General features: G+C 47.3%; 1 protein-coding gene across 1 annotated transcript in view; it reads right to left on the reverse strand.

The window, feature by feature from the left end:
* Positions 1 to 9,109: 9,109 nt before the first annotated feature.
* FARS2 (phenylalanyl-tRNA synthetase 2, mitochondrial) overlaps positions 9,110 to 22,434 on the reverse strand; it is a 408,295-nt gene continuing 394,970 nt past the window's right edge. Inside the window, exon 7 of the mRNA XM_047732052.1 lies at positions 9,110 to 9,403. Within this exon, the coding sequence (XP_047588008.1) occupies positions 9,265 to 9,403 (139 nt within the window). The 3' untranslated portion in view covers positions 9,110 to 9,264. The remainder of the gene's footprint in view (positions 9,404 to 22,434) is intronic.

Here is a 22,434-nt window from a genome sequence, read left to right on the forward strand (position 1 = left end):
AGCTTTCCCATGCACTGTGTCACTTAATCCTCACAACAGCCTAGCATCGCATCCCACAGCCGTGGTCCATGAGGTTAAGAGTCATTGTGCTCAAGGACCTCCCATTTCGACTTGCATTCACCTGATTCCAAAGCCCAAGTTCCTGACCACTTTGGTGAACTGCCTGCGTTATCCTCCTAATTGTAAGAATGTGCTTTAGGCAACCGTAGTGAACAGTGTGTTTCCAGCCGGGAGGCCCACACAGTGGAAGCTCCACGAATGAACAGACCGCCATGGTCTGAGTGGAATCAATGGTGAATGCCATTCAGAGCCTGCCAGAGGCGTTGGCCCAGAGAAGGCAGGTCACCTGGGGGCTTGGACGCTGAGTGGAACAGCACAGCGTAACCACATCCGAGCCAGCCAGCCCCGGGGCGTGAGGCACGGAGGCCAGACCTGCTTAGCTCCCCCTCCTCCGGGGTTCTGCTGGTGGCTCGTCTGTACAGGGGCGGAGAAGCTCAGAGAGCTGGTTCTCCCTGTGCTATTAAGAGGCCCTGCTGCCTGTGCCCAGCCTGGACATGAAGGTGATTAATGCACAGTGACAGGAGAATTAGCAGCTGCCCTCGCCAGGGAGTGGATTTGCCAGGCGCCGCTTCCCTCATCAAAGGCGGTGAGCAGGTGAGCAGAGGCCAATGTTTCTCCCTCTGGCGGAGGCCACAGGTGCATGGCCATCGTCTAGGGCTGAATCATCCAGGCCGGAGCTGCCTTCTCTAGGTGGGCTGGGCGGGGGGCAGGTGGGTGGGGGAGAGCAGAAGAGGAGACGTGGGAGGGGGAGAAAGAAAAAGAAGGAAGAGGAGTTCTGTCCAACGGCCTGGCGGAAAGGCTCTGCGGGGAAGGAAAAATGAAACCAGATGAAAGATGGTACTGGGGATCCCTTGACCTCCCTTGAAACAGGCAGGCCTCCCTCTGGCTAGGCAGACGTAGGGAAGTGGTCACTGGCTGGGGCCATGGGGAAAGCGGCTGCCCAGAAGCACAGCCAGCCCCCTGCCACCTGCCGCTGGAGTCTTAGTCAGATTCTTGCTGCTCCCTTCCCAATGCAGGGCGGGTTCTTGGAGGATCCAGAAGACTCACCTCACATGGGAAGAGCTTTTGAAAGTTGTTCTTCCTGTTAAAGGCCTGTCTCCACCTAAAGACAGCACAGCCCCCAGTTTCCTAGCTCCCTTCCCAGGTAGAGTCGGGGGGCCAACCGTGAGGTGACCGTCTCTTCAGAGTCCTGTTGGGAAGGAGGGTCGGTCCCACTGTCTTGGGGCCTGTATTAGTTTCCTAGGGCTGCCCTAAATACCTCAGACTGGCAAGCTTAAACACCAGAAATCTACTCCCTCACAGCACCAGAGACCAGACATGCGAGGTGTTGCCTCTAGAGTCTTCCCGGTTTCCCAGGGTTTGGGGTCCATCTTTGGTGTTCCTTGGCTTAGGGCTACGTAACTCCAATCTGTGCCTCTACTGGCACATGTCACGTGGCATTCTCCCAGTGTGTCTCTCTCCTCAGGTGGCCATCTTTCTATAGGAACACTGGGCCTCCTGGATCCGGGCACACTCTACCCCAGTATGACCTCATCTTAACAAGTTCTATTGCCAATGACCCTGTCTCCAAATAAGGCCACACTCTGCAGTAACTGAGGGTTAGGGCTTCAACATCTCCTTTTTGGGTAGATACGATGCCACTCATAACAGGGGCTGTCAAGGATCTGAGAGCTGGAATTTTCTTCCATGCTCCCTTTGCAAACTGGTTAAACCCTAATAATGAGTTCAATCTTTCACGCTCTGAAGGGAGCTCATTGCTCTAGCCCAAAGCTTCTTGAGATCTAGCACTCACACCAGTCACCTGGGATCTGGTTACATGCGGATTCTGATTTTGCGGGTCTGGGGAGGGACCTGGGACTCTGCATTCCTAACCAGCTCCTGGGCGACGCCCATGCTTCAGGGGGCCCACATGACATTGTTAAGGAGCCGGCCCCCTGAGCCTTCCTGAGGAGGTCAAGGGCCACCCCTCCTGCCCTGGGGAGGGGCGGAAGGCTGCAAGGCCCACGGACACCAGAAAACAGCAGCCCTGTTCCAGATGTGTGGTCCAATCCCCTCCAAGCCTTATGCTGAGCTGCCGGTGGGACTCCCTGCGGCCAGAAGCCAGGGAGGGAGTGGAAGACTGGGCTCCCAGCTGCAGCGGAGGCCTGTCACTTCTGCCCGTTTCCACGTCAAGCTGAACTCAGTAAGATCCCTCTTTTCATTGCTCTCAGGAGATAACTTAGGGATGCAATCTCTGGGTCATACGATACATACGTATTTATAACATTTTCTTATTAGATGTCAACATTCTTGACATTTAAAAAAAAATGACAGGTTTATTGAGAGACCATTCACATGCCACAAAATTCACCCTTCCAAAGCATACACTACAGTGGATTTTAGGACATTCACAGAGTTGAGCAACCATCACCTAACTAACCATCACTTAGTTAGGGCAGCCCTGGGAAGCTAATACAGGCCCCAACACAGTTCTGGAAAAATCCAGAACATTTTCCCAACGTGGGCTTAGGAAAAATACCATCATAGCTCTACTAGCTCGCTGTGCGGAAAACTAAGAGCCCCTCGTGCCTTAGTTCATTTAACCCCCATCACAATGCCATGAGTATGATCAGCATTCCCATTTGTAAAACGCGGAAACTGAGTCTGGAGGCTCGGGAAGTCCTCAGGGTCACCCAGCTACTCAGCAGCAGAGCCATAGCTCAGCTCTGATGCCTGAGGCAGGCATGCCTGGCTTCCGTGTGATCCTGGGGGATTCCCACCGAGGGGAAGGTGTGTGCAGGACGTGTTTGTTATAAGCTCCACGTCCCAGCTGGAGCAGGGGGGCAGTGTGGCTCACATCACCATGCTGCTCCAGCTCCAAGGACTTTGGGGAGCAGCTACATGGCTAAACCAGAGGCTCTACCAGCAGCCCTCAGGTCCCCTCTTTTCCCTCCGCTCTGTGCCACTGAGTTCACTGGCCGGTCCCCTGCGTGCATCCCCCACTCCGAAGACAGCACTGAGGGCCCTTTCATTTCATACCTGTGTCTTGGGCAGGCCTGGGCTTGCACCCGTGCTCCTCCACCTTCGCCTGCACATGCTGCCAGCCTCCTGCAGAGAGCTCGCTGCACACCCAAATGCACCATGGACTCTGGGGTGATCTTGCCCCAGTGTCCTTCTAGAACCTTCTCTGCCCATCTGTTCTGGAATCTGAGGCTTCCTCTGCTTCCAAGCCACAGCATTCAGATGGTCGTGACATGCAGCACAATAGTTTTTCTCTTTGTTTTTGTACATCTATAATTTACATACAGTGAAAGGCATAGATCTTCAAGTGGATGGTTTGATGAGTTTTGACAAATGCATTAGTCCGCGTTACTGCCCTCCTCTCAAGATAGAGAATATTTCCATCTCCTAAAAATGCCCCGTGTACCCCTTTCAGTCAATCACGTCCCAGGCCTAGGCCACCTCTGATCTATCTGCGTTTGCCACTGTAGATTAGCTCTGTCTGCTCCGTGACTTCAGAAATCCGTTTCCTGTCAGCTGAGAGGGCTGAGTACCTTTTCATCTCCTTGGCCATTTATAAATCTTCTCTTCGTGAAGTGTTTGTTCAAGTCTTCACCCATTTTGTTCAAAGGGTTTTTTTTTTTTAAATCATTATTGAATTGTAGGAACCATTTGTGTATTCTGGATCTTTGGTCTTTGTGAAACATAGGTTGTAAATATTTCCTCCCAATCTGCAGTTTGCCTATTTATTTTCTTAATGATGTGTTTCAAAGAGTGGGAGTTTTAAATCTTGAAAAAGTCCAATTTGTCATTTTTCTGTTTACTAGTTCCTACTGTGTCCTTTCTAAGAAATCTTGTCCTATTCAAGGTCACAGGGACTGTCCCTTATGTTTTCTTCCTAAAGCCTGACAAGTTCTGGCTTTCATATTTAGGTCTCCACTCCATCGCGAATTATTTTTTGTGTGCGGTGTGAAGTAGGGTTTGAGATTCTCCTCTTTTTGTCTTATGTGGATAACCAGCTATTACTGTTGAAAAGACTTTTCCTTCCCCCTGGAGTTGTTGGGGCATCCGAGTTATTTCTTATTACTAATAAAGTAGAGATGGCTTCAAACAATTCACTCCTGCTAGGTTAGAAGATGTTAAAAATAGACTCTCAAGTTCCTTCTATAAAATGTCAAGCTCACACACTTGCATTCCGAAATCCTTTCTCGGCCGGGAAGGAAGAGGTGCCGCTGTCTCGCCTGCGAGCCTCGATCTGTATGCAAACCCGGGTGCACCTGCGTCTGGGGCCAGACCCGCCAAGGGTGTGGCAGGGATCAGGGGCTGGGAAGCACTGCTCTAGAGTATAACACCCTAATTTTCGTTCTGGATCGATCCCTGTCGTGTAACCCATCTAAAGTGCCTGCCTTTATTACTTAATGCCTGGCATCCCTTCCATCGTTTGATTCGTGAGAACGCCAAGCCCTCTATAAGGCTTGTATGCACCACAGGGAAATACACACACACACACACACACACACACACACACACACACACGACTTCATTTTGAGAGAGAGAGCTACAGAGGATACTCCGAGTTTTATGCTGCAGCTGCAGGAGGCCGTGTGCTGTCTCTGTTCTCATCCTTCTTTGGGCTTGGCAGACGACCGCACGGTGGAAAGGTCATGCACGTTCGTCCTCTGGAAACATGGCCTTAAATTCCAGCTCTGTTTACTCACTCACTAGAGGACCCTGATCCTGGCCTTGAGTTTGAGGTCTTTAACTCCTTAGTAGACAGACTGTGATGACTTTCAGAGTGGTCATGAGGCTAACAGGAAATACTGAGAGTTTTATACCCAGTTTTCTTACTGGTTGCTGAGCTGTGAATTTCATATTCAGTCTGCAGTAAGAAGGGCAGGGACTGTCACCTCCATATTAGTGCAGTGGAAAGTAAGTCTTAGGGATGCCCGGTGACCCGTCTGGGGCAGAGCTGGGATTAGACCTAGACCCCAGCCTCGGGCTTGGCCCTGTACCTGGTGGAGCAACCCTGCACTGCTCTCCTCCTGGGAACAGCCACAGGGCTTAGGGATGGAAGAGAAAAAGTCCCAGAGCAGGGTGGTAGGGTCAACATCACAGGAAATCTGCCTTGAACCCCTGCCCTTGAATAGGGCACTGGCTTTCTGGTTGCCATTGCTTTCTTTTAAAGCAATATAGCATTTCTGGGTACAGAAGCCACCCAGAAATCTCCGAATCAATGTGACCTTGAAGTCAGAAATAACCACATTACCTCCCCTCCCGCTGCTCCACCGCCCCGCCCCCGGTGCGTGGACACCCTCCTAGGAGCGTGGATTGCTCTCACAGGGTCCTAGATTTTTTACTTTGGGGTTCTCCTCTGTCACTCAGGAGCTGACTTTTTCAGCTCAGACAGTGACCTTGAGTCTGACCTGCTATCCGGAAGCAGCTATGACTACAAGTGTAAATTCTATTGGAGGCTTTGAGCGTCGGGATAAAAAGGGGCTTCTAGCAGTTTTGACATAGAACTCGTGGCTGGTCCTGAGGGTCTACAGCAAAGGCCCTAGCCCCTCGCTGAGAGGTCCTGTGGCTTGTCTCTGGCTGCTGTTGCTGTCCTGAAGCTTAAAGCCCCTGCTGCTGGCAATGTCTCCACAATGGTGGCCCGTTGCCTCTGCCTGGGTCCAGAAGGAATTCCCCACCCTGACTGCCAGCGTCCCAGGGCCTGGGCAGATGCACAGGGAGGAGTGGGAGGCAACGTTACGAGCACAGGCCTGAGAGTCAGGAGGACCTACCTTCTCCAGTGCTGCTGGCTTTGCAACATGTCCCTGTGCACAGTTAATCTCGCCTTGGAGTTGAGATGGTAATGGGATGAGCCGCAGGGGCTGGTGCAGTTGGAATGAGAGGATGCATGTGAACTCCATGAAGGAAGGACTTGGTTTCTCTTTCTGTGGCCCCATCTGTTATACGGAACAGCTCTAAATGGCCGAACAAAGGTGGAACATGGTGCCCGGAAGACCACAACGTTAGCCCCGTCAACTCCACCACCACTGTTACGCCCCCTCTCGCCACAGGAAAAATATGTATCTGACCTGCAGATGCGGAAGGGCCCACGGCCCTGGCTCGTGGCCCGCAAGTGCTGTTTGAGTGACGCTGATCAGTGGGAAGACTGGCGGACTCCTGGTGGGCACGAGGATGGAGGACACAGTGTGTCCACTGTGGTGTCTCGTTAAGCAGAGTCAGCGTGTGGCCATTTGGAAGCTGCCACGTGTTCTTTGGGTTCACTCGTTTCCCTTACATATGAAAGTAATTTAAAAAATGAAAGAGCGTCCAGCGGTGAAGGGTTTCCTTTCTCGTTTCTTGTCTGCCAGCCCACCAGCCCATGGCGGGGTGCATTGGGCCAGCGTTGGGGTGACTGGTTGATTCCAAGAATGACAGGCTGCTGGGGAATCAGGTCAGCAGGGGGGCACCAGCAGGAAGAGGAAAGAGTCGGGAGGGGACAAAGGGACGAATGTCTGTGGAGCTCACAAGGCTGCCCCCTGAGGCTGCAGCTGGTCACAGAATTTATCTCCATGAACTTCAGAGCAGCCAGAGACTGCTGACCTCTGTCCGGCTGGCATCTGTGACGTGTGGGCTGCAAAGGTACTGGGTCCTCAGCTCCAGGACACGGCTGCGACCTTAGCCTGAGCCTTCCTGACCCTTATGAGGCTCAAGGCTTTTCATGGGCCTTACACCTGAAGATGTGCTAAGATGTTGGATTCGGTATGGTGTTGTGGAAAATGGCTCTGGAAAGCCTGGTTCTAGGCCTAGCTCTACGGTAATTAGCTATGCCCTTGGGTACGTCCTCGACCAGCTAGTGTCCTCACATATACACTCATCTAGGGAGAGATATGGCTGCTCTCCAGGATGGTTTTTTTTTTTTTTTTTTTTTAAGATTTATTTATTTGAGAGGAAAAGTGGAGTGGGCTAGAGGGAGAAGGAAAGAATCCCAAGCAGACTCCCCACTGAGCATGGTGCCCAAAGCAGGGCTTGATCCCACGGCCTTGGGCTCAATCCCATGACCCCGAGATCATGATCTGAGCTGAAACCAAGAGTCGGACGTCCAAGTGACTGAGCCACCCAGACGCCCCCCCTCCAGGATCTGTTCCCATTCAAATATTGCAGTTCTACCTCTTCCCACCTGAATAATGATCACAGCAGGTATCATTTACTGCTGGCTCGTTAGGTTCCAGGTTCTATGCGAAGTAGAGCGCATGAGATATCTCATCAGGCCCTTTCGAGCACTCTCTGGGGTACATGCTATTATTACTCCTATTATACAAAGGAGGGACCTGAGCACCCCAGAGGCTCACGGTGCTGGTGCTGGTGTTAGTCACCGTGCTCGACTTTATACAGAGCTCTCTGTTCTTGAGCTGCAAAGTGCTATTCATCTTACGGCCTAAATGGCTTTTCTTATTGTTTCCTTTCTCGCTACGTGTTCTCTGGTGGGAGCCACAGGGAAAGTCAAGAGCCGGCTTCTCCCTGGGCTCTGGGGAGGCAGTTAGGCGTGAGTGCCAGACCACTGGAGTGGAGCCCACACAGCTGGCGTTCTCCAAACGGAACCGAGGCCCGAGGAGCCGGAGGGAGGGAGGCATGGACTCTACCACCAACCAACATTTGTGTAGATGGAGGTTACTAATCTGGACGCAGCAGGCTTGAGCGTGAGGCCGGCCACCTCCTGGGCGTCATTGCTGGTCAAGTCCTGTGACTTCTTTAGGTCTCAGTGTCTCCTTTGCACAATTTAGATAACTGATATACCTTATAGTGTATTGAGAGGGATGTTCAGAACAGAATTCTGTGAAGCCTTCTGAATGTCACTTCTCCAGGCCCGGGCAGAGGGTTTGGACCAAGCACAGGATCTGACAAATCTTTGCTCTGGCTCAAGGCCGGGGGCGGTGCCCTCATTGTCGGGTATTACCCACCTAACTTGTTGTATTGGAGAATATTAATCAATGCCTAACGGGTCTTGGGGATGAAAAGGGCCTCTGGAAATGCAGCCCAAGGCTGGAGCAGAAATGGTCTGCTAGCAAACGCTACTGAAGAAGACATTACGAATCATATTGTGCCTTCCCACTCGGATCTAGCCACTTAAGGAACTGCATCCAGGGGGCCCCAGGACCTTGGACAGCAGTTTGATTCCAAGCCTGGGTGCAGGAGTTGGGGTTCTGCTTCCTTAATTCCTCGAAAACCCAAAGGAAAAGTACAAATGAATAACAAGGTAGAATGACATGAAAGCCCATTCCTTCCCTTTGAGAGCAGCTGCCCACCCCCTACGCCACTAGCTGATAATGGCCACCCCTCATCAAATATTTATCCCAGCCCTTGCAGTCCTCCATCAGCCTCCAGCATCGTGCCAAGGATGGAATTTGATTATTAAAAATGGTCAGGAGTGAGGCCGGCAGACTACAAAGTGCCTGGGATGGAAAGGGGGGGGGCATCAAAGCCCCATATTCTTCCTTAAAGGTCGTCTCCGGAAGCGCGGGCCTTCTGTGAGGCAATGAAACTCGCAGGCGTTCAAGGATGGGGTTCCTGTGGGCCTCCCAGCCTCTGGGGTGGCTCTTGCTCCTTTCCTTCCTTGCTGCTGGGCCAGAAGGAAGCTGAGCCCAAGCCCTGGGCCAAGAGGTCTGGCTCCAAGCCACAGGTTTATGAAAAGCAAGAACTATCCCGCCCCACTCAGACACGTGACTGCCTTCACTTTTGAGGGGGGCCCTGGCATTTCATTAGTGCCCTGTGTGAAGCCTGCCCTTTGCAAAGCAGAAAACGAAGAGAAGAAAGCAAGCATGGAAGCAGACTCAAACAATCTTCTGGTGTCCGGAGCTTCTGATGTCTCTTTGTGTCTTCACTCATTACAAGGGTGGAAGAGCCTGACAGGCAAGAAATCACGCCTGGTCTTTATACTTTAATGGAACCTAGGGACCAATTAACCACACTGAGCACCAACGGGCAAAGCACTTTTTCAAGGAAGAGGAGGGATCTCTTATATCTCTTATATTATTGCTTCTTTTTTCCCTCTTTCCCCAAATAAAAGACAAATGCCATGTCAACAGCTTCTCAGGAGCGATCCTTTACTTTCTGAAAGTCCCAACACTGACCCACTTATCAAAACATGACGGATACCCCCGTCCACAAACAGTAGCCTTTTCTCTCCCGCAAATCCCTGGAGCCCTGAGTGGCGGCGGCCTGGTCCAGGCAGTGGCCTCAAAACCTGCCCTCTACGCCCAGCAGCTGCACCGTGGCCTCCTGCACTGCCTGGTGCACATGCCGGACCTCTCTCTGGGACAGGGTCCGCTCCATGTGGCGGTACGTGATGCGGTAGCAGTGGCTGGTCTTGTGCGTCCTGGGGAGCGAAAGAGAAAGGCAGGTGAGTGAGGGACAGGCGTGCCCGCTGCCTGCAGGAGCCGTGCTGGCGGCCCCGAGCAGGCCGACCCCAGTGGGGAGCTGAGGATCGGATCCAGGGGGGAGGGAGACATCACTCGCCGCAACAGCCTGCACCTCTTGTGTGCAGCATGGGAAGTGGTGTTAGGGGAACACGGAGTTGAACAACAAGACAGCTGCTTCCCACCGGCCCAGATGCACTCAAGTCCCCGGGGGAAGGGCACTTCTTAGGGGTCTCCGAGCCCTGGAGATTATGGTCCAGCAGGCGGGATGCGGGATCTGGCTTCTGGGTTTTCCGTTGGCTCCCCAGGGGACTCTGAGAAGGAGACAGGGTGAGGAGCCGAGGCCGGTATGCCTCCACCCTTCTCACAGCACAGGAAACAATCATGTGTGGAAGGCACACCAGGGTCCCAAGGCCGGGACTGTCCCGGAAGGCTGAGAGAGATCACTCTCTTCACACCCCTGTAGGCCACATAAAGCATACAATTGTGCCAGACAGACATGCTTCCAAGGTCTAGGTGGTGGGGCCTTTTGCAGAACTTGGTCTCCACAGAGGCACGTGACAAGCCACAGATGCTCTGAGGACGAGAGGCTTTCTCCACAGGCCTCTGTGCTGCAGACACACCAGACGGCCTCCCGGTGCTGCTGGAAGGACAAGGCCTGCTCTGCTGGAGCCCTTAAGAGACCGTCCACTGCAGAAGGACAGCCCAATGGTGCCCTCCTGCACTGGGCCTCTGGTGGCTGTGGGAAGCCCCTGCCCAGCTTCCCCCAGGTACAGAACACAGGCTTTTCTTCCAACCTGATGTCACCAAGAAAGGACGTGGCAACATCCCGACTGTCTGAGAGATGGAAGGTTCTGGAAGAGGAGCAATGAGTTAAGGAGGGAGAAGGAGAGTGGAGGAGTTGTAGATGCCCGAAGATGATGCAAACATTTATGAGAACAAGTGTGGCCTCACGATCTGGGGGCCCGGATTGTCAGTGACGTGGGGACCGTGGAAGGGGGCGATGGTTTCCTGTGTGTGGGGGGAGGGTGCACTGAGCCCTGCAAGAGGACCCTGTGGCAGCCCTTCTAATTCCCTGCCTGAGGGAAGGACACAGAGGCCCCTTCTGAGCACAGGGTCCTAGCACTGGCCCCTCCATCTCTGGGCCTTGACACACCTTTCCTGGTCTCTGTTCCTTCTCTGTTGAAAGAGCTAACAGCATAGGACCTTACTCCACCAAGCTCTCCAAACGGTTGTAGAGACCTGTCTAGAAAGTGACAGGACTCTGCAAATTATGAAGTGCTATACGAGTGTGAGGCCAGAGGATCCTGGTGGCAACTGTTAGTACACGTTCTCATCAGTTCACTCTGGCGTCTCTTACTTAGCTTAAGAGTTGGTAATATGGCCGCTCGACAAGCTGAGATTTTCAACCTGAGATGAATGGGAAATTTATCATCTTGCTTCTATGTGCTTTGGAGAAGGCCCCCATCAGGATTCGTGGGATTCAAACAGCTTTTAGAAAACATTTCGATGAGTGAGGTGTAAATGAATCATAAACATATGGATTAATTTTATAAATTGAGAGAAATAAAATTGGCAGAATATTTGGTGGTAATTCAGTAGATTCAGCTGAAAATCAACCAGTTTTGCCTTTTCCTTACATTACTGGTGAGAGAGAGAAGACTTACTTTTATTTGTTTTCTAGGAACTCTTTTTCTTTTTTTTTTAAAGATTTCATTTATTTATTTGAGGGAGAGAGAGAGAGAGCACACATGAGCCGGGGGAGGAGCAGAGAGAGAGGGACAAGCAGACTCTATGCGGAGTGTGGAGCCCAATGTGGGGCTCAATTCCCTGACCCTGAGATCACAACCTGAGGTGAAATCAAGAGTTAGATGCTTAACCGACTGAGCCACCCAGGTGGCCCTCTGTTTTCTAGGGACTTCTTTTTGGAGCTTTTAGTTGTTGGGACACCCTCCACCCTCCTTGTGCTTGCTGGAGAACTGGAAGAAGTGGGGTTGGTGTTGGTCATGAGTTTCCTCAGCCTGAGGAGCGGGCTCTTCACAAGAACCACAGAGTCACAGAGCAGAGTGAACTTGTGGCTTATCACTGAGTAGGTATGAAGACAGACTCTCTCAAAGGAGGGATGCCCTCAGTGCCAACTCCAACTATGCAAATTAGAGCTCCCATGATTCTTTTGTACCACCCAATGTGGACCTTTTTAGTCAGAAACTTCTCAGCCTTGTATCTGCCATGGCCCTCACTATCTCTCAGTAACAGCAGCAGGAAACATTTCTGTAGTGAGTCTTGCATACTGGGCACCATTCCAAGCCCTCTGGAGGTGTTCACTCCTGGAAGCATCCAAACCCCATGGAGTACATAGCATTACTGTCCTGGTTTATACTAATGAGGAAACCAAGGCACGGAGTGCAAAGTAACTCGCCCAACTTGAAACAACTACTAAGTGGCAGGGCTGGGTTTGAAACCAGGCAATGTGGCAGGAATGTAGATGGTAGAGCCACTGTGGAAAACAGTCTGGTGGTTGGTTCCTCAAAGGGTTAAACAGAGGATGACCCTATGACCCAGCCACTCCACTGCTAGGCATATACCCAAAAGAACTGAAAGCAGGTGTTCAAACAAACACTTGTATGAGAATTTTCACAGCAGCTCCACTTAAAACAGTCAAACAGGGGATATGGCCATCAGTGGATGAATGGGTAAACAAAATATGGTATATCCACACCATGGAGTATTATCCAGTCCTTAAAGGAATGAAATGCTGACACCTGCTGCAGTGTGGATGAACCCCCAAAAGCAGGCCAAGTGAAAGAAGCCAGGCACAGCAGACCACGTACTGCATCATTTCATCCACATGAAACATCCAGAAGAGGGCAATTCATACAGACAGAAAGCAGACTGGTTGTTTCCAGAGGGTGGGGGAAGGGAATATGGGCATAAACAGCTTAATAAATTAGTAAAGGGGCCGGGAGGCTAGAAGGGGAGCCTAGATGGAGGAGCCCTTCCATTGAATGTCAGTTACAGGAAGAACTGACAACCACAGACTCCAATAGAAGTGTCCATTATTACAGACCCCGGCAGAAGGGTCTCGCCAGTAAACAGTCATCAGTGACAGACCCCCACAGGCAAAGATTTACATCGCATCTCCTTCAAGAGACCCAACACCTGCGGGTCAGAAAAACTCAGCTAGTGAGAAACCATCATCATCCCAAACTCTCACTTCTCTCCAATGGACTTTTTCCAAAACAACCCCTCTCAACTCCTCCTTCTTCCTCATAAAGGAGAAGATGAATGGGAAAAATTTATCCCTCTCAACTTCTCCTTCTTCTCTTTCATTTGTGGGACTTGCCTATGGTTGTGTCATAGCTGGCTTGTTCTGGACTATAATTCTCTTTTATTCCCAAATAAACACATTGTTTGCTGGGAAGATCACTGGCCATTTTAAGGTGAACAGTGGGTATGAGGCTTTCTTCTGGGGTGAAGGAAATGCTTTGGAACTAGGTAGGTAGTGTGGTTGCCTAACATTGAGAATTTACTAAATGCCACTGAACCGCCCACTTTAAAAATGGTTAACTTTCACCTCATTACAAACACACACAATCTAGGGAATTTGGTTTCAGAGCCCAAGTATTAAGTACCATGCCTCAGTGCTCCAGCATATTCCTCCTCTCTTCCTGTTCCACCCCCAGTGGTCTCCTCACAGATTCCTTTAGTCTGTCCACAAATAGCATGCTCTAGGCACTGAGCTGGACAGAGATAAGCAAGTGAGGAGAATCCCGACCCAACCAGCTCACATCCAGGGACTGGTGGTCTGCCAAGGTCCTTCTGTCACCGGAGAGGAGCCCAATGGAGAACCATTTCCCTCATGGCCGTGAGGGGCCTGGTGCTTGCCGTGTGAGGTCAGCCATGCTGCACTCCCACCTCACATGCTCCTTTAGCAAATGATTCTTCCCTCTGGTGCTTTGTTGTGAGCATTTCTGTGGTGAACATACAAGGTGTGGGAGGCAGGAGACCTAGCTCCCAGTCAAGCCCCAGCAATGTCTATGTGGCCTCCCCAGAGAGAGGCCTGGACTGAATGGGCCTGAAGCTCCTTCAGGGTCTAACTTTCCAAGAGTTAGTGCAGAGAACAGAGGAGTTTCTAGAGTAAATGTACATGTGGAGGAAATGAGCCAGCCAGTGAGCAGTATGTGTGAGCCTGGATGGAATGAAAGAGGAGGGGGCCCTGATCTGGGGCAATTTCCAGACAGGCTGACGCACGGACACAAGATGCGTTAGTGATATTAGTGATCAAAGCAAGAGGGAAGGAAGTTGGCTTAATGGGTTGGATTATGGCTTGAAAGAGCCCACTAAGAAAGTCTTCCTGTAGAAGGTAGACCTCGAATTGTAATAGACACTCTGGACACCTTTTAGCCTCTCTTCACAAACTACCCTCCCCCCAACTCCCACCCAATACTCTCCAGAACTAAGAGGTTTGCCTTTCTCATTCTCAGAACAGTAAGTCTTAGGCCCAAGGCTCCCTGGTAGGCCACTTGGAGCAGGGCCCTCCCCCCAGTTCCTATCCAGCCAGCATCAGAGTTGCCTCTCACTGCTGTTGCTGCTATGGTTCTTCCCAGAGGGATTTCTGTTCCTGGGAGTCAGTCACAAGAAACCAAACCAGATGGTTCCTCTGACAGTTACTGCCTTGGGAAAGACAACTCCAATCCAGGCCTTGATGGAGGGAGAGTCAGAGCCAGGGAGAAAGGGACTTGCTGGGTGCAGCTTGAGTAGAGTTGCTTTCAAACCTGCCTCCCCCACCTACCACCCCGGCTCCCAGTCAGCTTGCATGTTGGCAACTTGAGAGCTCCTCAGAGACACACATTTTGCCGGCAAGAAATGCTTTTTCATATCAAACACTTGTGAAGTCCTCAGGGAAGTTTCAAAGCAACCCCAGGGTTTTATTCACATCAATCCCTGTAATTTCTCCTGGTACTTCCCAATGAGGGTCTCATACCAAGCTCCTCAGGAGGAAGGAGTTCATGCTCATACCTCCTGGGGAGTGGGGCCAATGTTCTTGGTTTCCACATGCATGCATATAGGAAAATAATTGCTTTGGGGAAATCATCTAATAGAATCTTTTATGGAGAGGCCCAAGACAGAGACTAACCAGTGCCGTGAGGTCTCTGCTAGAGGATCTCGGGCCAGTTCTTAATCTCTGATTCAGGTTCTCATTCCAAGATACAGATAATGAACTCATAGGGTTTTCTGAAGAAACTGCATGAAAATAATACATGTTAAGGGTTTAGCATAGTTTAGACTTAGAGTTACTGATTGGTATTATTATTTATGTAACTGAAGATTATAGAGCCTCTACTCTGGGCCACACAGAAAGACCTCAGATGAATTATTGGAGCTTCAACACCCCATCTGTAAAAATGGGTCCCTACTTGGATACATGCTACAACACAGAGGGAATTGAAGGCATCACAGTAACTGAAACAAGCCAGACACAAAAGGTCAAACATAGAACTCCACTTACATAAGGTCTCTAGAGTTGTGAAAACTCATAGAGACAGGAAGTTGAAGGGTGGTTGCCAGGGACTGGGGGAGGGAGGAGGAGGAGTTAGTGTTGAATGGGGATGGAGTTTGGGTCTGGGAAGATAAAGAAGTCCTGGAGATGGACGGTGGTGATAGTTGTACAGAAGTGTAAATGTGCCTAATGCCCCAGAACTGTACATTTAAAATGGTGAAAAAGGTCAATGTTATGTATATTTTATTAAAATAAAAAAAAATTTGAGGAGAGTTGGCCCAAATAACCTAGTTCACTATTACTAGAAATGGAGGTTGGGAATTCACATTTATATTAAAAACAAATAAACAGAAGACAAGAACAAACCCCTATCCCCCAATTATTGCTATCCATGTGGCAGGACTGTTGCAAGGGTATAACATGGTTGGTCTCTGTCCTCCCAAATGGCTCATTTTGATTTTGTTAACCTAGCTTCTAAGCTGCCCTGCATTTTACACAAATGAATTTTTATGATATCCTGCTCATAAAGCTACAATGAGGTTTGACCACATTTGAACAATTCTTATCAACTATTCCATAGTTTTCCAAACCATCCTCACACACTTCTAACCAGCTTGGAGTAATGGCTCATTTTGCACAGATTTCCAAAGCTCTGTGCTTTTTGGTTGTGTGGAAAATTTGGAAGAGGTTTTATTTTTCTCCCTGGCTTAGTCTGCCAAGCCAAAGTCAACAGAGCTAACTTTAACTCTCTACTGTTACATGGCAGCTTCCCAAATGTGTTGACACTTTGGTGGATGAGTCAGGTTACAAAACAGAAGATTTGTGGTAGGTTAAGTGCTACATTTCCAACTCAATCAATTGATCAGCAATTATTTATCCTGTGCTGAGGCAGACATTGTGGGAGATACAAAATACGAATTGCTTGATCAATACATAAATATTCATAGAGTGGCTTCTCTGTGCACAACTCAGTGGCAGTGTTAGAGGGAAGAAGTATCCCAAAATAATACAAAAAGAAGGATTAGGCTAGATTACCATCTATTTGGGGTTTAAGACATTTATACATGGAAATACACCAACAGGACAAAGCTATTCATGCTAAATGTTAAATGGACGACATGGACTGTAAATGGCTTAGCAGTGAGAAAGATTGGGAGGGGAGATGAGATTAGATTTAGATCTTAAAGTATGGTTAGGACTTTTGCAGGTGAAGGCCAAGGGGTGCATCCAACTGGCAAAATGATACAAGTACTGGCCGGGAGGCACTCATTATCTTTTTCCTCTTCCATTTCAATGCGGAGTTGCTGAGAATATGTTGCAGGGACAAATGGTCCAGTGAAGAGGTGTCCAGAGGATGCATGATCTGCTGGGAGAAGGCTACAATCACAGCAGGAAGCCAGCTTTGGTCACAGCATGTACAGGAAGTGACTGACCCTGTATGAGGGAAGGGTCATTTCCGCAAAGGCACACAGACAGAAACACGGACATGCCTGGACAGATTGAGGAGAGGTGAGTAGTTCAGAGTGGCTGGTCTGGGTCTACACCTTTATATAGTACAGAACTGGTGGGGGAAGAGGCTGCTGGGTGGGTGGGGATTATAGAGGAGGGCCTCATATTCTGGTTCAGAAGCCTCAAGTGAAAATGCATTATTAAGCAATCAACCAAAACAACAAAGTCCAGGATCATGTCTCTGTAATATCTTGACTGCTCTGGGCAGTTTTATTGTATCTAGAGTCTGGCCCTCAGCGAACTTCAAGTCTTACTCCCCCCAAACAATAGAGGATTACTCAGATATTATGGTTTATCATGTCACCGATCTGATAGTAACAGCCACCCAACCAAGGGGGTATGCTACAGATCTATCCTCGATCCCATATTTATAAGTAGAATTACTCTTAACTGTGTTATGCTGTACAGATAAATTTCTTTAGCGAGTAATGGATGAAATGTGCTAATTACTTTAAGAAAGACTCAGTGTCTAACTATGAAGGAAGTATTAGGAAAGAGAAATTTATATACATTTCTAGTGACTTAGAGTTATTTTGCAAACATTTTTGAGGAGGGACTCTCTGGGTCTAATTAATAGTACTATGTCTTGACAAATATTGAGTGGGAGGGTGAGGGAGAGAGTGACAAAATAGGGACTTGGCTGTTAGGATGAGCTGCTTCTATCCATAGTATTCTAGGCTGGAGTACAGCAGTGATATCTTGGTTAATGATTCATCATACAAGCAACATATTTTATGGAATCACAGAATCCAAGACATGGGACTGTAAAGATTTTCTGGCCCATGCTTGAGCACTTTCTAAAAAGCCTTCTGCTGGATTACTTCTGGGGCCGCCCATTTCAGGCTTTCCTAGTGCAGGCTGAGAGCGAGATTCCCTTTACATTAAGCTGACAAGTGCCTCCTATGTTTCTCTTCACTGGTGCTGGATTCCGTCCCACAGCAGCCCTGGAAGGGACTCCCAGGACCATTGGTAGTCAGCGTTGGAGGCAGCACATATAATGTTGGACATCATTGTCTTTGAGATTAAATGTCTGTCCATGCACCTGCCCACCCATCCATCCATCCAACAGATGAAGTGAATATCCAATATATGTCATGCATTTTGCCAGGTATAAGGACCTAATGGTGGAATAAAACAAAACAAAACAGACCTGACCTCATGAAGCTCACAGTCTAGCATAAAATATAGGCATTAATCAAAGAATTAGAAAGAAATATAAACTGCTACTATCCTATTGGGCTTGAAGAAGAGGTACATGGAGCCATGAGGCTACATAAAAGGGCAATTAACTTAAATGGGTAGATCAGAGCGGTGTCCTGTGCAAGTGTCAGTGAACAACTCAGAAGTTGCTGGAATGTTTGTGTGCACTCCTTTATAGTCATACCACAGTTATGGACGTCCCTAATGGATTTATTTTTACCATCTAGAGAAGGACATGATTATCCCAGACCATTTATTCCCCTGAAGAGCTAACATGAGGAAACCAAACCAACAGATATGTGTCCTAGAACCTGTAACACCTATATGAAAACTATGTTTAAATTCCAAATATTGATAAAATTAAAGAAAGCTCTGGGCTTTGCCATCAGACAATCTTTGTAAAATTGAAATACTTTGTTACGAGCAACAGTGGCAACAATAAGAAAGATTAACAATTATAAAGTGATGCAGCTTCCAGAGCCTTGGACGCACATGGTTTCATTGGTTGAGACCCACACGGCAATCCTGATAGGTGGTCACCTCCTTCCACAGGGCCAGGTGTGGGCCCAGACAGATGCAGTGACTTAGTGAAGGACTTAGTGGGGACTCACTTCCTTTTCATTCAAGTCTGCTCATCTTTTTGTTGTAGGCACTCTTTGTTCAGCCTGTTAATGTCTGCTGCAGGCACCATTAGCTTTGTTTTTAAGATTTATTTATTTATTTGAGACAGAAAAAGAAAGAGAGAGAGAGAGAAGGAAAGAGAGACAGTGCATGAGTGGAGGTGAGGAGCAGAGAGAGAGAGGGAGAGACAGAATCTCAAGCAGACTCTGCACTGAGTATGAATGCCCAATAGGGTGCTCGATCTCATGACCCTGAGATCATGACTGAGCCCAAACCAACAGTTGGATTCTCAACTGACTGAGCCACCCAGGTACTCCACCATTAACTACTTTTAACCAGGGATATCCCAGTAACAATTATTATTCACCAATTAAATTATAGGATGCTTTTAGAAATATGACTAGGACTTTATCACAAAACAGGGAAAGAATAAATTCATTAGTAAATATTACTTAGCAGAGAAAGTGTAGGAAGTATAAAGAAAGCAAGGGTGAAAGAAGAAAGAAAAAAACATTTTATTTTATTTTTTTTAGAGAGAGAAAGCAGGGATGGGGTGGAGAGGCAGAGAGAGAGAGAGGGAGAGTGAATCCTAAGCAGGTTCCATGCTCAGCACAGAGCTGAACACAGGGCTCAAACTCACAGCCCTGAGTTTATGATCTGGCCTGAAATCAAGAGTCAGACACTTAACTGACCGAGCCACGCCGGGGGGCCCAAAGAAAAAAAAAAACATTTGAAAGGGAAGAGTGATCTACTATGTACTCAGTGCTAGGCACTTTCATGTTTCATTTTATCCTCATCATTCATAGAAAATACAGGGGAGAAAAAGAAAAACAAACAAAGCCAGAATAAGAGAGAATATGAGATTAATGAGGCCAGTCAAACTTGAAGAACACAGAACCCAGACCTGTAGGTTGCGTTTGAACTAGTGGAGATAATAAACTTGCTTTAGCACTTGCAAACCAAATGAAAAGAAAGCCTTATCCATTCCATATTTCATAGTGCCTGAGAGAAGACTGCAGTTCTTTAGAGAAGCAAAACTTACCCCAACATAATATTCTAAAAGAAATTTCTCAGGTTGGGCTTCCCACAGGGAATTTCTCATTAATAATGGCTATGGTTTATGGGTCACTTAGTATGTCTACATGTATTATCCTATTTAATTCTTATTACAGTCCTATCATAATGGGAATTATTTATCCTATTTTGCAGGTGAGAAAACTATAGCTCAGAGAGGTTAAAAGTGACTTGCCCAGGTCACTCAAACAGTAGGTAAGACATAGGATTACAACTGAAATAATCCAAATGCTTCCAAAGCTATGCTTTAATCCTGGGCTGGGGATACTGACTGCTATTAGTGGCCAGTGTCTCACTATTTTCAAGGCAGTAGTGAGTTTCATAAGGCTGTTCCCTTGATGAAACTTGAGGGAATAGCCCTAAAATGTACTTCCACAAAATAGCAATTTTGCTTCAGGCAAGGGAAGTAGGTTGGTTCAACATAGCTTTTTTGGTGGCCTAGATATCTTTGCCATTGGATAAATCCAGTGACCTCTACAGGTCTCCCCTCTTCCTCAATAAAACAGAAGCAATGCTATTTGTTCTTAACTAGTCCCTCAGTTAGGAAAAAACTGAAGTCATGTGAAAAAAGCACTGTCAGCAACTTCGAAGAAAGTACTAATAGAGTCAGAGTCAGAGTCCGTAAACCATTTTAAAATATTACTGAATTACAGTTATCCATTTTCCAACTCACTGAAAACAAGTATTTTCTTTTTGGCATTTTCTTACTTCAAAAAAAAAATAAAGATATCAAGCTCACATTTCTGGTGTACTGTGGGGAAACATAGTCTTCTGAAGTTGAATCTGTCATAATAAATAATTAGGCAAGATTTGATAAGAGTGCCCATGGGTTACTTTCAAAGGAAAAATATCAAGACACCTCAATTGTGGACTCACAGGGCAATGTGACACATTGTCATGCTCATGCCTTGAAGAAAGTACTAGTGTGGGCTAACATCTTTAGGTTCCCTCCTTTCATACTTCATGCTGAGTTTTTTTCTTTCTGGACAAAGGAATGAGTGCAGGGTTGGACAGTGTGTGTTTTGGACAGATTGCTGGAACAGGTGACCAAAGAATATGTCTGTCTCTTCCATGTAAGCCAACTAGCTCAGAATAAGATAGTAGTGAGCTAGGAAGATTCCAGAATGATGGCAGAATAAAATAAAGATCCTACTGCTATATACTCCCAGATGTGCTGGATAACATACAAGGACATTTGAAAAGAAGTAGATAGCTAAATAGATAATATGAAAGCAAGTGAAAATCTCCAGGTACAAAAAATAAAGGAAAAAAAACTGTGTAATAGTAAGTGCCTAATGCTTCAGTTGCCTAGAGCAAAGAGAAGTATCAGTTATTGTAACCTGAAGTTTATATTTTAATGTCCACGTGGGAACAGAGATGAAGGCTTTGGTCCACATGAAGCAAGAAGGTGGATTCCTGCACAAAGCTGGTACAACCAAATAAAACAGTAGACTAAGGAGAAAAATACATCCTTGGCACAAAGAGGAGCAAAGGAATCTTGTCTCTACCTAGATTCTGAGAACAATGTAAAGGAGTCTACCCTGAGAATCACAATCCCAGTGTCACAAGAGGCTTTTGGATCCAAAACATACAATGCCTCAGATCTTCAAGCTGAGAAATCAATATAAAATTGGTCCTGGAATGGTGCTACTCTAGGATACCTGGCAGAGGAAAATGCAGAACACTCTGGAGAGAAGGTTAGCTACATGGGATCACTTCAGGAAAAGCTCCAAAGAACACAATCTCACAGCCAAAAATTACAGAGCACATGAGGAAATGACCCATGATATGTCTGAGTCATTAGATAAAAAACACAGGATTAATACCCCAAGGATTTCAGACACAAGAACAACCAGAGAAGTGTTTAAAATGCTTAAAAGTGGATTTAAACATTTTAAAATGCTCCAAATACATAAAAGAACCATAAGAAAGAACATTAAGAAAAGAGAATAGCAAATCAGAAATAGGCCCACATAAAAATGCAAGCAACCATGTGAATATTGCCTCTGAAGGTGACCAATAGTCAGACACCGGTGAGAAACTCAAGGCTGATTTGGTGGCTGTTCCTAGAGATTTGTAATCAGTGGCAAGGTGAATGCCTTCGATCTGAATTGCTAACCCTTTATAAATAGTAACATCCTTTTCCCCAGTGACTCATTCTGTGTCAAAGGCCATACTTCCTGCAGACCCTGTCATTGTCTGTAGTGCAGAACAATCCTCATACGGAGGGGGGTACTATCCCAGATATCATCATTTGTCAGGATTTCCCATCTGCCCTCAGAATGTGAGGAAGATTCCTTTCTGGAGAGAGAAGTTCCAATGACCTCTAGAAACTTCGAGTACTTGCCAAGTTTTCTGTCACTGAGATTTAAAAGCCATTTACTTTGTTTATTTTATATTTAATGAGTTGGTTCATGCAAAAAATGTATAGAAAAATATAGTTATAATTTTAAAATGGGTGGAAAGGTTGAAATGACAGATTAGACACAGCTAAATGAAGAATTAGTACACTGGAAGACAGATCTGAGGAGCTACGTAGCATGCAGCAGAGTGAAGTACAGAAATGGAAGACAGGAGAGAGGGTAAGAAGTGTAGGATAGAATATTAGGGCCAGAAGAAGATTAGAGAGAAAACAAAGAGAGGCAATATCTGAAAAGGTAACAGCAAGAGACTTCCAGAATTAATGAAATCCTCGGACTCTGGAAGCACAGTAAATTCTGAATGGGGTAAAAGGAAACAAGTCTGCACCAGACACATGGTAATGAAACTGCAGAACACTTAGGACAAAGAGATGACCTTGGCAACAACTAGAGGGGAAAAATACAGAACTTACAAAGGAACAATACAAGAAATGGTCAACTTCTCAATAGCTCTGGAGGTCAGGAGCGAATGGAATAGTACCAACAAAATGTCAACCTGTATCAATTGTACTCAGCTAAACTGTTATTCCAGAAAAATGGCAAAATCAAAACATTTTCAGACAAAGTAAGACAACATGAGAAGTTTACTGCTCAACACCTTACATGAAAGACCTGTGAAAGGTATATTTTAGGAAGGAAACTGAATTCCAAAAGAGAGCAGATCAAA

Source organism: Lutra lutra, chromosome 6 (assembly GCF_902655055.1).
Source record: "Lutra lutra chromosome 6, mLutLut1.2, whole genome shotgun sequence".
NCBI classification, from domain to species: domain Eukaryota; kingdom Metazoa; phylum Chordata; class Mammalia; order Carnivora; family Mustelidae; genus Lutra; species Lutra lutra.